Raw genomic sequence first — 12,219 nt, 5'->3', positions numbered from 1 at the left:
GCCTTGTTGTTACAAAATAGCATGTTTGGTTGAACCTTGACATCACACCTAAAACAAAAATTAACTATGTTTAACAATTTTGTAGATGGTCTGATTACCTTCACTTGTTTGGACTCATTCTGAAGAATATTTTGTTAGGCTGTTGCATGATTACTTGACGTGATTGTTTTATTCACCTCTATTTTTATGCATTTAATGTTGCATTGCTGACAATGTAAATTTCCATAATAAATTCATTTCATCCTTTCACCTGCATATCAACCAGAAACTGAGTTGTGAAAATTTTGATGACAGCACTAAGGACAACAGGAATAGAATGAGTTAGCGCAATGTATCACATTACAGGACCTTTCAAAACTATTCTTGAAAGTGGGCAAAACTGGAATGGTGCACAACTGAGTGGGTCAGTTCAGCATGTGTCAAGAGGCAATCATACTGGATAAGATCAAATATAAATGAAGGCCAGGCCAGGCAAGCACAATGCATTTCATTTTGTGAACCACATTTATAAACCATTTGTGTCTTATGACAATTGGCAGGTTTCTCAGTCACTTTTACCCTCAGTGCACACTCCTACAATGACCTGATATCAATTTCACTACTTGCCATAGCTGGGTGGGATCATGATCTCTAGTGTTGCTATACCTGTGCGATTACCAAAACAAGCTCTAATGTTTGGTATGTTGATTATTGGGCCCTGCATTAAGAATTTTTTTTAAAAAGCCAACTATCAGCCACTAACTGGGGATCCTGACTGGAAGTGCTAAATGTATAGACTAGCAATTGTGGACTTTTTCAGTATCAAAGCAAACTCCAATGAGACAAACAATTCCACAGCACACCCACTTTTTTCAGCTCAATTGATTGCTCATAGATGTTATATTTACTTGCATTTACCATGGCTATGATCTTACTGGAGAGATTTGCAACATAGTACATACAGGAAGCAAAAGAAGGATCAAATGCATTTGTGTTTCACAATATTCGTGTACAAAATTTCATGGCATACTTGGACAGTTCTCATGGCACACTGGTTGAAAGTGTAGACAGTGAATGAGGGAACATTCTTTTCAATGGATGAGGAGTCAATCAATACTAATGGTTTATACTCAAACATTGACAATGCTCTGTGGTCAGTCTCAGTAGGGTGTATGGCAATTTGAGAAAAGAGCGCTGACAAAGAAAACAAAAATTCAAATACTTTGTTTTAAAGTTTTATCATGTGTCATAAGCACAAACTGTAAACTCATTGATAAGTGTCTATAAATTATGAATCTAATCCTAACTGAATTGGATATATAGAGACTGGATGCAGGCGTCACCCCAGTTCCTGTAGACTTGTATTGGTCCTGATGCACAAACTGAGGGTTGGCCTACAGACACTCCATCTTGTTTATCTATCACAGACACAAAATAAAATTTTAGGTAGTGAAAAAAGATGATAGCCATAATTAAAATTATTTGAAAAAGTTCAGTAGCACTGGAGTGCATCCAAGTGTTTTGAACATGTTGGAAATGGATAAAACTGAATCAAAAAAGTTGAAGTTATCATTCGAATGCTAGTTTATTATTCCTCAGTGTTTCTTGTGGCCTGTGTAGTGAAATGAGTAGGAGGCAAAAGATTATGCATGAAATTGTCAAAATATCAACTGTAAAAAAGAATTGTAAGGAAGATAAATACAAAATTATGGAAAGGAAAAGCAAAATTTCAGATCATTTTTTCAAAGAATATAGCTGAAATATGATATAAGTCTGGAAAGGAGAGCATAGAATGCAATAAATTGTAAAAGTATTTAAACTATTTCCAATAATAAAACAAAAATGATTTGTTTATACGTTTTTTTTTACAATGTCTTTAGTGTATAAAAAAAACCTCCAGGTGTGTTACAGGAGATTTATCAAATAAACTTTTCCACCAAATCACAGAGAGATGTCCAAAGAGGGCAGGAAATGTTTGGTTAAAGAGAGAGGTTTTAAGGAGCATCTTAAAGGAGGAGAGACAAGCAGAGAAGTGGGAAAGTTTAGAGAGCGAATTCCAGAGTGCCAGGTCCTGTCAGCTGAAGGCACAATCATCAACGGTGAACCAATTAAAATTGAGATGTTAAGGAGGCCAGAGTTAGAGAATTCTGAGATTTCAAAGAGTTGTAGGGATGGAGGAAATTACCAATATGAAGGATGAAACCACAGAGTGATTTGAAAATGAAGATGGGAATCTAAAAGTTGAGGCTTTTTGGAATCAGTCAGAAAGCACATAATGAGTGAAATTTGCCGAGAGTTAAGATAAGAACAATAGTTTTGACGAGCCCAAAATTTTTTGGCTGGGTTAGTGTGCAAGACAGGAGACCAGCCAAGAAAGCACTGGATTAGTCGAGTCAAGAGGTAACAAAGCATGAGGGTTTCAGCAGTCGATGAGTTGAGTCATGTGCAGAATCAAGTTTCTTTATGGAGCTGGAAGCAGGCAATCCCGGTGATGATGTGAATAGTGGGTCAAAAGTTCATCTCAAAATCCAATAGGACAAGATGGTTGCAAACATTCTGGTTCAACCTCAGACAACTTCAGGGAGTCAACATTGATCATCTCTTAGGGCTGAATCGTTTTTTTTATGTTGGCAAAGTATCATTTTCATCATGTTTCATGGAGGGTTTGGCTCTGTGAGGCCAAGAGAGTTTTCTTGCATGATTTTCCCATATGTGCCTCATTAACATGGATGTCCATGGATGTGGGGTGCATGTGGCTTCTGCTTATGGGGCACACTCTGAGGTGGGGGTCTCAGCACACAAGACAGAATTCCGGAGGAGCAAGTGGTGAACTTTAGTCAGCAGGTTCCCACTCGGACTTTCACAGTGGGAATTTTTGGAATTGAGTTTGTATCTGGTGGACAGGGAGGCAAGATATTAATGAGGCGGGATCAGGTAGTAATGAGGCTGCTAGCGAGCATTAATCCCTACCAATAGGCCACTTGCAACTCTCCAGTCAGAATCATGTCTCAACATCTGGGACTTGGTTGGAAAAATACGACATGTTAGATTCAATGTTGAGAAAGATCTCACTCTACAACTCACTCAATTCTCCCAAATTTCTTGTCATAGTCCACATGGTTCAGGGCTTGGGTAGATTCTGTCTCTAATCTCTCTTCAATAACAGAATATTCTTTCCTATCGATAAATACTGTATACCACTGGGTGTTGAGTGTTCTCTCTTTGTGTATTGATTTGAACTGACTGATCACTGAGCTTTCTATTCAATTCTCAAGCTCCATGTGCTCAGCACCACTCCTATATTTCTTTCACCAGAAAGGGGAACAGGATGTGAGGTGGTGCATGTTGTATAGAAAAAGATCCGAAAGCCTTTCATTGAACTGGCTTGGCTGAGAATCAGCAAATGTCATTACTAATCGAGATAATCAGCTTCAATGATAAGTTGCACCATGGCTTAAAGCTTCCACCATCTGCTTGAGAAGGCAGCTAGGTGAAGGTGGGACTATGGGGCGACCAACATCTACGTGCACAGTTAGGTTATATAACAAAGCCCACAGGCAACTTCATTGTAAAAACGGTCACAAAGGAAATGAATTAATACTGATTTGTTTAACCAACAGAATGAAGTATAATTCAGATGTAAAATAACACAAGAGCAACAGCATGTGGATAATCAATTATGACACAGTTCCTGCTAAATGGAAAAAATGCCTTCAAAGAAATTGGATTATACACTGGGTTAAGAGTATGATCGTTTCACCTCCAGACATGGTTTCAAATACAGCACAGATGGCAGGAATGAAGAGTGCTTTCTAAAGAATCCTAAGTGCAGGCAGTCATTTTCAATCTGGATCTTCTCAAGCCACAGAACAAAGCTAACATTGAGTTCCGTACTTCTAGCAAAATAAATGCCTTTGCCTTTTAGAGACTGTATTATGCTATCAAATATCTACAAATGCTTCTTAAAGTTGATTAGACTATTGTTGTCTAATACTTTGTTTCTCAATACAAAACATAGGCCAGATCATCACCAAAAATATTGTGGATACACAGAACTTAGTATGAATTGATAACACCACCTCACTTTCAGATGGAGTTCTGTATACTGAGCCTCTGATTGTAAGTTACCATGACTAGCACCAGTCTGTTTGTATTGCATCCTTTACCTTTGTACCACCCTCAAACCATATCCACCCGACTCTAGCCTCCACAGGACTCGGGTGTAGTTTTTCTTGAATGTATTTAAGAAGAACAGAAAAAAAATGCATCAATAAGTAGAAACATAACAGTACCTGTGCGCTAAAACTTTTTAAAGTTTATCCCTCCCTTTCACTCAGTTCAGTTTCCATTTCAAGCAGGTGGGATTGTGGGAGGAAGATTAGGCTGATGGTAAGAATCTACTTGGCATCATAATGACCATCTATTTCTCATTCCTGTGTATGAATACATCTCTTGGTATAAAGAGTGTGCTTTCATCAACGGGAGACATGATGTGGAGGTGCTAGTATTGGACTGGGATGGACAAGGTCAGAAATCACACGACACCAGGTTGTAGTCCAAAAGGTTTTCAAATAAATAAATGATTGCTGTAATTGCATAGAATCTAGCATCATAATGTTGACATTCATTCAACTCTGAGTTAAATTCTTCCAAAGAACTTCCCTTCTTGCTTCATCCTATTGTTCATGGTTTTCTGCCCACACAAAGTATCAGACCCCCGTGAAAGCCCACAGTAATTGCCAGCAACTCAAAACGAATAGTGCTCTCAAGAAATACCTCTTATCATAATCCATTGCCACAAGAGAGAAAAATTAGACGAGGCTAGAAATTAGGCTTAGGGATCGGGATACACAATTTACCTATACCCATTCATAGTGATGAAGGCAACACAAACTTCACATTGCCTGCTGATATGTTTTTCTTTCACATATTATGGGGGTCGCTTGCAAAAGTAGCATTCTTCGCCCATCCCTAATTGCGGCTTGAATTGAGTTATGAGTCAACCACATTTCTATGGCCTGGAATCACATGTAGGCCAGATTAGGTAAGGATAGCAGACTTCCCTCCCTAAAGGATGTTAGTAATTTATGAATCGTGGCACACAGCTGACTTAACTTATCTCTATATTCCTTTACAGGCTCTTTGTATCCTCCATGTTGTGTTATATCTGATAGCTAGTATGCATTATACCATAACAAGATATGCTTTTGATATTGTCACTGTATCACAGCATCTGGCTTGATCATACAAAGGTCTCTGTCTCCCTTTTTTACTGTAGTGAGACATGGGGACGATATTGTGCTACAGTTTGCCCAGACATGACTTTAAATGTACGTAGATACCAGGAGCTGTAATAAAAGGCTATTGAATCTTTTAGTGCTTTGTTACCCACATTTTGTTCTAATGTTATGGGGGGAGGGGGGGATAAAACTACATTGTTAAAGGTAAAAAGAAACACAACACTACATCTTCAGCAGACTGTGAGGGAAGAACAGATGAGACTACTGCTGCACCATCAGGTTCAGTCATAGGACAGGTACAGAAACAGAAATTGCTGGAGAAAGTCAGCTGGTCTGGCAGCCTCCATAGAGAGAAAGCAGAGTCAATGTTTCGAGTCTGGTGACCCTTCTTCAGAACCAGCAGTAGTGAGGAAAATTGGTATATATGCTGAAGACAGTTAAAATAACTCCATGAAAGGCTGGTGTCCCATTAATAAGTCACCGTTTATTTACATGTGGAAAGTCTTTGACACTGATCCAGCCCCCTTGGAGCCAGCTCTCAGACTGGACAGAACCTCTGACCCTCCTGTTTATATCCATCAGCCAGGGCTCCCTGATTGGACCAGATTCATAGCCCCAGTCAGGGAGCTCATATTCTATGAGATCCACCTGGCTGACCTCATTACAATCGCTACAATAGTGGGTGGGGTTAAGGGAGTAAGTAATAGATGGAGACAGAGCTGAGAGGGAGTGAAAGACTGTTAAGCAGGCAAAGGAATGGATAATGATAAACCAGGGAGAAAGAAAAGCTGCCAATGGGGACCTTAAGTAGGTGAAAATGGGTTGCTGTGCTGAAGGCAGCCCATGTGATGACAGGGCCTGGAGTACTGGGATTGGGTACAAGATACAGCCCTATCTCCATGGTTTACCATGGATTCAGTCATTACCATTATCCATCCCTTTGTCAGCCTAATTGTCTTTCTCTCCCTTTGGGGTCCATCTCCATCCATCACTTACTTCTTTACCTATCCCACCCCTTCACATATTCTAGCTCTGATAAAGGGTCAGCAGACCTGAAACTTTGACTCTGTTTGTCTATCCATAGATGCTGCCAGACCTGCTGGGTTTCTCCAGCATTTTCCATTTTTGTTCCAAATTTCCAGCATCTGCAGTTCTTTGTTTTATTTTAGTACAGTAGATGCATTCAAACTCAAAATAATGACTGAATCCAACTTTCTCAAATGGTCCCATTTTTTCATCGTACAGATCTGATTCTTCCCTTTGGCAGTCATTGTCTAAGACTGCCTGGTGTCAGACAGTGATCCAACATATATCAGAGCACTAGTGATGATCAGCCTTTATGTGTATTGTTATCTTACCATAATGAGGAATAATGGCCCAAGCCATGGCAGATGCATAGATCCCTCCGATCATCCAGAACATGCAGAGCCAACTCAGGTGTTCACCACGCTTCTCCCGGGCCAAGACTTCAGCAAAATAGGAAAACACAACTGGAACTGCTCCTCCAATCCTGGGTAAAGAAGAGAAAATAATAACTTTGCTTTCATTGTGGAGACCACTTAGCTGTGATCTCTGAGCTTTGTTGTCTCTTCTCATGCGAGTATCAAGTGACAGCGGAACTGAGGGGCTTTCAGGTGAAATACATTATAAAACCGCACACTGCACAGACTGAGCAAAATTCTTTTAATGAGCAATGAATCTCTATCTCCATCATCACCAAATAGATCAACACAATGTTCACCAGGTGGATATAGTATTGTATCTTTTTAATTGTGAAATTTCATTAAAGAGTGAACAAAGCTAAGTTTTCAGATTAAAACACTGCATTATTAAATATTTTACAGAATATTCCAATAGCCAGTAAGTGATTTTGAGCTTTGTGGTCCTGGGGAATTCAGTAATAAAATGGGTTCAAAACATTTTGATCTGAACAAACAAAATAAATAATTTGGACAAAATTTACAAAATCCCTTGGAGTTTTTGGGTGTTGACACTTGATGGGATGGGGGGAGGTTGAGGCAATGGTGGGGGGTGGTGGTGGCAGCCTGTGAAATCACTGACAAGATTACCTTGCGCTAGGAAATTAATTGAAAATTGCCCAATAACCTGCCATAATTAGCTTCTCAGCATGGACATGTGGCCTTAGTGCATAAATATTCATACCATTTCTCATGATGATGTAACCATTCTGATGATTTTTGAGGATCCTTCTTGAAGTCAAGCCAGTGGCTGGTCACTGCTTGCATTTTCTTCAGAGCGGATCCTTTTTTCCTAATATGCACCAGTTTCTTTCACCAGCTTAGAATTTATTTGCTCCAACACAATTATTTGATGAGTTTGCAAATCTTCTGACTTTCAGTCACAAAACGATTTTTGAAGGGGAAGGCATTTTTGTTCATCATTTGCCAAACACAGTCTGTTTTGTGTGGCCAGGTCTTAAACTAAAACACATCTTGGCAAGTTCTTATTGCTGCCTCATCCCATGAGCCATCTTACAAGCTGAGGAAGAAATGCATTTCTGTGATGAAAAATTGAGCCTAAGGCTCCAAACGTGTATAACATTTCTGAACATAAAAGTGGTGCTGACCTATATACTGTACATAGGTTTAGACATGAGTTTTGGTGTAAAATAATTGGGGTCAGCTTATATACCATGATCCACAGCAACTAGAATAGCATGCAGCATTTCAAGAGTGATCATATCAATGTCATCATAATCTTGCGTAGATGAACTTCCTGGAAAGTATGCTTTACCTGTTTGATTTTACACAATCCCAAGATTATAAAGATTTGTCAGTTTTTCAATATAGAAGTGCTGTTACTTTCCTCTGGGAACCTGCACAGCTCCTTGGGTATAGTCTTCATGTTTATTTGAATCAGTTGCAGGCCTAAACGCAATGGGACTAAAAGCCCAGGAGCCGCAGACCGCCAATTTGAGGGGTCAGTGAGAGGGCACCTCATTAGTACTGGTCTCAAGGGTGGCCGAGTCATTATTCCAATGGAAACAACAACTGCTGCCAGCCATTGGCCCAGGCCAACATTAGTGACCGCATTAATGCTCCTTTTAGCTCCCTGTGGATTCTTAAATGCATTAGATCTAATTTAGGAACAAGCTCATGTTTTCATTTAATTTAATTTCAAAGTATCTTTCTTAATTGTATTTAACACAGAAAAGCAAAAAGAAGAAAAGATTCATACATCAAGAATTGAAAGTTAGCAGATTTCCAATATTTCTACACTTTGACTCAAATTTTACATATTTTCCACATTGCATTCTTGCTGTTGTAAATTCAGTACATCACACCATTAATTGTGATTTAATTTTCTCTATTGCAGAACATCAAAGTTCATTATGGAATTCTGTCTTTTCCCAACTTCCCTTCCCTTTATTATCTGTAGGCTTTCCAAGTCCACACTTCATGTCAATTATTATGTTGTTCTGATTTACCTGTCATTCTCTCCTACACAATCCCATTTCTCATGTGCCCTAGGTATTTGTCTTGATTTTCAGCTAGGGGTGAAACAGAGACTAATGAGGGAACAGTATCATAAACATAGTAGTAAAGTCAGGAATTTCATACAAATAGGAAATCAGTACAAAGGGGAGGGGTATGTGTTGCATTTTTTTCCTTTCATTTTATCTCCAGTTAAGTGCTTTTTCTCTAAGTTAGGAAAGCATTGTTACTAATTTACTGAAGTAAAACAATAACTTATTAAGTACCTAATCAAATTAATAAAAACATGATGTTAGACAGACATGGCAGGTTAAGTAGTATGCTATAACTGTAACATATGGATGTTTTATAGACAGCATTGTGATCCTGGACAATCAGGTCTTTGGTATGATATATCCTGCGTATGATATGTCTCTGGTCGATAGCTTGACCCATCTTGGCTAGGAGTTCATGTTTTGAAGTTTGAGTTTCAGACATTGCAGGCCATCAGGTGTGAGGAGAGTTACCTGGACATTTTGTTCCTGGAGGCAATTACACCACTTCGGTTACATTTATAGTTGGGTTTTGGTCACAGAGAGGCAAGTATAGCTTTGGGTCAGGCAGATGTAGGGGATCCAAGATGTAATGACGGAGGAAGCTCAGCACTTCTCTTTGGTTGACAGGTAAGTACTTACTACCTTGGAAGTGAGAACGAGGATTACAGGCTGTTTGTGCAAACCGACCATAACACAAACTGAAAGCCATTTTATGAGACAACGTGAAAAGCAATTTGATAGTGAAAGGTGACAATATAAATCAAGAGATTAGATATTGTTCGCTACAGAGGTGAGTGGCCATTCCCAGGTTAAATACATTTCCTTGTGACTAGAGATAAACTTGGAATGGAAGGAGGGGAATCTAGTTGTTGAGGTCCGGGTGAGTACCAATGACATAGATAGAAATAGGAATGAGGAGTTCCAGTCAAAATTAAAAAAGATAAACTTCGAACTGTTACCTGAGTACTGCGCCAATTGGATTTGGCTCAAAGAAGTGTGAGAGGTTATGTGAAGAGAGCATTAGAAATCTAAAGAGAAATATCGACTTCATAGAGCAGTGTAAATACAAGCAGGATGGGGCACAGCTTTTAATAGTGCATCGGTAAACAGGTCTATGCAAAGGATTGTGGTAAAAAAAAACCAAAGGATCTTTATTTGCTTGCACACAAAGTATTCATAATAAGATTGATTGAACTAACGGCACAGACGGACATAAATGGTTTTGTTCTAATCACATAACAGAAATATGGGGCCAGATTTTTAAATATTGGTTTGATATTTGCTGTGACAGAGTGTGAAAATTGTAGTCCATGAGATCATCTACAGACCTTCACAACTCCAGAGCAGTTGCAAATTTTCAAAGTGCTACTAGAAGTGCTGAAAAAACAGTCAGGAAATCCACTTGCCAATAACTAGGTACTTGAGGAGCTTCCTAAGACCCTGCACAGTGTGGGAATGTGATTTTTAAATCCAGTTTTTGTAGACCTGAACAAGCTGCTGACTGTTCGTGCACATCTGTTGGGTTCCCCACTGAGCCAAGGAGATGTTCCCTTTGTGTCAGTGAAAGTTCTTGGGCAGAGATAGTAGGAACTGCAGATGCTGGAGAATCTGAGATAACAAGGTGTAGAGCTGGATGAACACAGCAGGCCAAGCAGCATCAGAGGAGCAGGAAAGCTGACGTTGTTTCGGGCCTAGACCCATCTTCAGAAATGGGGGAGGGGAAGGGTGTTCTGAAATAAATAGGGAGAGAGGGGGAGGCAGATAGAAGATGGATAGAGGAGAAGATAGGTGGAGAGGAGACAGACAGGTCAAAGAGGCAGGGATGGAGCCAGTAAAGGTGAGTGCAGGTGGGGAGGTAGGGAGGAGATAGGTCAGTCCAGGGAGGACGGACAGGTCAAGGGGGCGGGATGAGGTTAGTAGGTAGGAGATGGGGGTGGGGCCTGAGGTGGGAGGAGGGGATAGGTGGGAGGAAGGACAGGTTAGGGAGGCGGGGATGAGCTGGGCTGGTTTTGGGATGCGGTACGGGGAGGGGAGATTTTGAAGCTTGTGAAGTCCACATTGATACCATTTGGCTGCAGGGTTCCCAAGCAGAAACTGAGCTGCTGTTCCTGCAACCTTTGGGTAGCATCGTTGTGGCACTGCAGGAGGCCCAGGATGGACATGTCGTCTGAGGAATGGGAGGGGGAGTTGAAATAGTTTGCGACTGGGAGGTGCAGTTGTTTATTGCGAACCAAGCGTAGGTGTTCTGCAGAGCGGTCCCCAAGCCTCAACTTGGTTTCCCCGATGTAGAGGAGGCCACAACGGGAACAGCGGATACAGTATACCACATTAGCAGATGTGCAGGTGAACATCTGCTTGATGTGGAAAGTCTTCTTGGGGCCTGGAATGGGGGTGAGGTGGGAGGTGTAGGGGCAGGTATAGCACTTCCTGCGGTTGCAGGGAAAAGTGCCTGGTGTGGTGGGGCTGGAGGGGAGTGTGGAGCGGACAAGGGAGTCCCGGAGAGAGTGGTCCCTCTGGAAAGCAGATAAGGGTGGGGAGGGAAAAATGCCTTTGGTGGTGGGGTCAGATTGCAGATGGTGGAAGTGTCGGAGGATGATGCGTTGGATCCGGAGGTTGGTGGGGTGGTACATGAGGACGAGGGGGATTCTGTTTTGGTTGTTATTGCGGGGAGGGGGTGTGAGGGATGAGTTGCGGAAAATGCGGGAGACACGGTTGAGGGTGTTCTCGACCACTGAGGGGGGGAAGTTGCGGTCCTTGAAAAACGAGGACATCTGAGATGTATGGGAGTGGAATGCCTCATCCTGGGAGCAGATGCGGCGGAGGCGAAGGAATTGGGAATAGAGGATGGCATTTTTGCAGGAAGGTGTTGAGGGGTGGGATTTAGGGCCACGTAACAATCCCTCTTCCGTACCTACACTGGCCCTAAACCCCACCTCTTCCTCCATTACATTGACGATTGTATCGGCACTGCCTCGTGCTCCCACGAGGAGCTCAAACAGTTCATCCACTTCACCAACACCTTCCACCCCAACCTTAAGTTCACCTGGACAATCTCTAATACCTCTCTCTCCTTCCTGGACCTCTCTGTTTCCATCTCTGGCAACCACCTAGAAACTGATATCCATTTCAAGCCCACCGACTCCCACAGCTACCTAGAATACACCTCCTCCCACCCACCTTCCTGCAAAAATGCCATCCCCTATTCCCAATTCCTTCGCCTCCACTGCATCTGCTCCCAGGATGAGGCATTCCACTCCCGTACATCTCAGATGTCCTTGTTTTTCAAGGACCGCAACTTCCCCGCCTCAGTGGTCGAGAACGCCCTCGACCGTGTCTCCCGCATTTCCTGCAACTCATCCCTCACACCCCCTCCCCGCAATAACAACCAAAACAGAATTCCCCTCGTCCTCACATACCACCCGACCAACCTCCGGATCCAACGAATCATCCTCCGACACTTCCACCATCTGCAATCCAACCCCACCACCAAAGACATTTTTCCCTCCCCAC

At 41.6% G+C, this 12,219-nt stretch overlaps 1 protein-coding gene across 1 annotated transcript in view; it reads right to left on the bottom strand.

The window, feature by feature from the left end:
• sv2ca (synaptic vesicle glycoprotein 2Ca) overlaps positions 1 to 12,219 on the bottom strand; it is a 179,537-nt gene that overhangs the window by 52,178 nt on the left and 115,140 nt on the right. The window contains exon 5 of the mRNA XM_048595034.1: positions 6,578 to 6,729. Coding sequence (XP_048450991.1) covers positions 6,578 to 6,729 — 152 coding nt within the window. The remainder of the gene's footprint in view (positions 1 to 6,577; positions 6,730 to 12,219) is intronic.

This window comes from Rhincodon typus, chromosome 3 (assembly GCF_021869965.1).
Source record: "Rhincodon typus isolate 14 chromosome 3, sRhiTyp1.1, whole genome shotgun sequence".
Lineage (NCBI taxonomy): Eukaryota > Metazoa > Chordata > Chondrichthyes > Orectolobiformes > Rhincodontidae > Rhincodon > Rhincodon typus.
Note: the sequence above shows the minus strand (reverse complement) of the source record. Positions and strands in the feature narration are given on the sequence as shown.